General features: G+C 39.5%; 1 protein-coding gene across 8 annotated transcripts in view; it reads right to left on the reverse strand.

Annotated features, from left to right (window-relative positions):
* The window catches only part of bcas3 (BCAS3 microtubule associated cell migration factor), a 531108-nt gene that overhangs the window by 515635 nt on the left and 14327 nt on the right, over positions 1–1146 (reverse strand). For all 8 annotated transcript variants that reach the window (XR_002276298.1, XM_020616813.1, XM_020616811.1 and 5 more), the window contains exon 5: positions 279–385. Coding sequence is in view for 7 of the 8 variants with exons in the window: in XM_020616813.1 (XP_020472469.1) it covers positions 279–385 (107 nt within the window). In the remaining variant the exon portion in view is untranslated. The remainder of the gene's footprint in view (positions 1–278; positions 386–1146) is intronic.

The following is a 1146-nucleotide window of genomic DNA, read 5'->3' on the forward strand; positions in this document are numbered from 1 at the left end:
GAATGGGTCATCTTTTCTTCAGTGAACACAGAGCTTTAAACTCAGAAGGTACCATATACACAGATACAAAAGCTGTTCTTCTTGTTTGTTGTTTCTTCAGCCACACAGCTGCTGAAGATTGGTTGGTAGGGCACTGGACACGCCCTGAAAGGTCCTAGGGTCAGATTTCAACTGTCTGATTTTTGTTCAAATTTTTCACTGTGATGTGATATGTATGGCAAAGAAGGAGCATAGTATGAAATAAGGACACAGGTTTAGAGGCCAGGTGTGTGACTTACCGATACACTCCAGATCTGCATCCCATCAGTGTAGCCAATCATAAGACAGAGGGGAGGGTCAGTAGTACCACTGTGCAACTCCATAAATTCTGGGTTGCGGGCGGTGTCTGAGCAAAAGGAAACATTAATATTTAGAAGATGTGCTGAATCATCGCACAAGGTTTTCCCTACCATAGTAAGGCTTAGGTGCAGCACCTAAGTGTTTTTGCAGAGAGCTTAAGTTGAATGAATGTAAAAACAATGGTGAGTCATTTGCGTTGAAAAATAACGGAGTGGTGACTGGTCTGGTCTCAAAATGAAACATAAGCTGCAACAGGACAGTCCCAGCTTGTGACTTGTATGTGTTACATACATCAACGTTAACTCGAGGAATTAAAAGGATGACAGGATAAAATCAAATTCACTGTTGTTGATTTTCTGACCTCGCTATAGCCAGTGGAGAAACATAAAACACCACTGGCTGTTGTTAGATGAAGATCGTTTATAAGGTAGACAGGCATCACTCTTAACACCACTGAATGATTAGAGTGAACTGAGTGAGACATCACTGGTAAAACCATCAACTGATCTCACAGCATGGCAGTGTAGCATATTCTGTGAGATGGTGTACACACAAATGGTAATGAAGATAAATGGTCTGTCATCTTTTGTGTTATATTACATAAAAACAAATCCTGCACTTTTGTTAGCATTTTGTTTGTTTTTCTCAAGGTACTGCTACATGGGCAAAGGAATACTTTTAGCTACCTCCACAAAGAATACATCAAGTAGACTATAATTTTGTTGATGAGTAAATCTTGTGAACAGTAGCCTAATAATAGAGATAGCAGAGTAAAGTAAAAAAAACTGCAAACATGACAAAGTTAGA

Source organism: Monopterus albus, unplaced genomic scaffold (genome assembly GCF_001952655.1).
Source record: "Monopterus albus unplaced genomic scaffold, M_albus_1.0 scaffold179.1, whole genome shotgun sequence".
Lineage (NCBI taxonomy): Eukaryota > Metazoa > Chordata > Actinopteri > Synbranchiformes > Synbranchidae > Monopterus > Monopterus albus.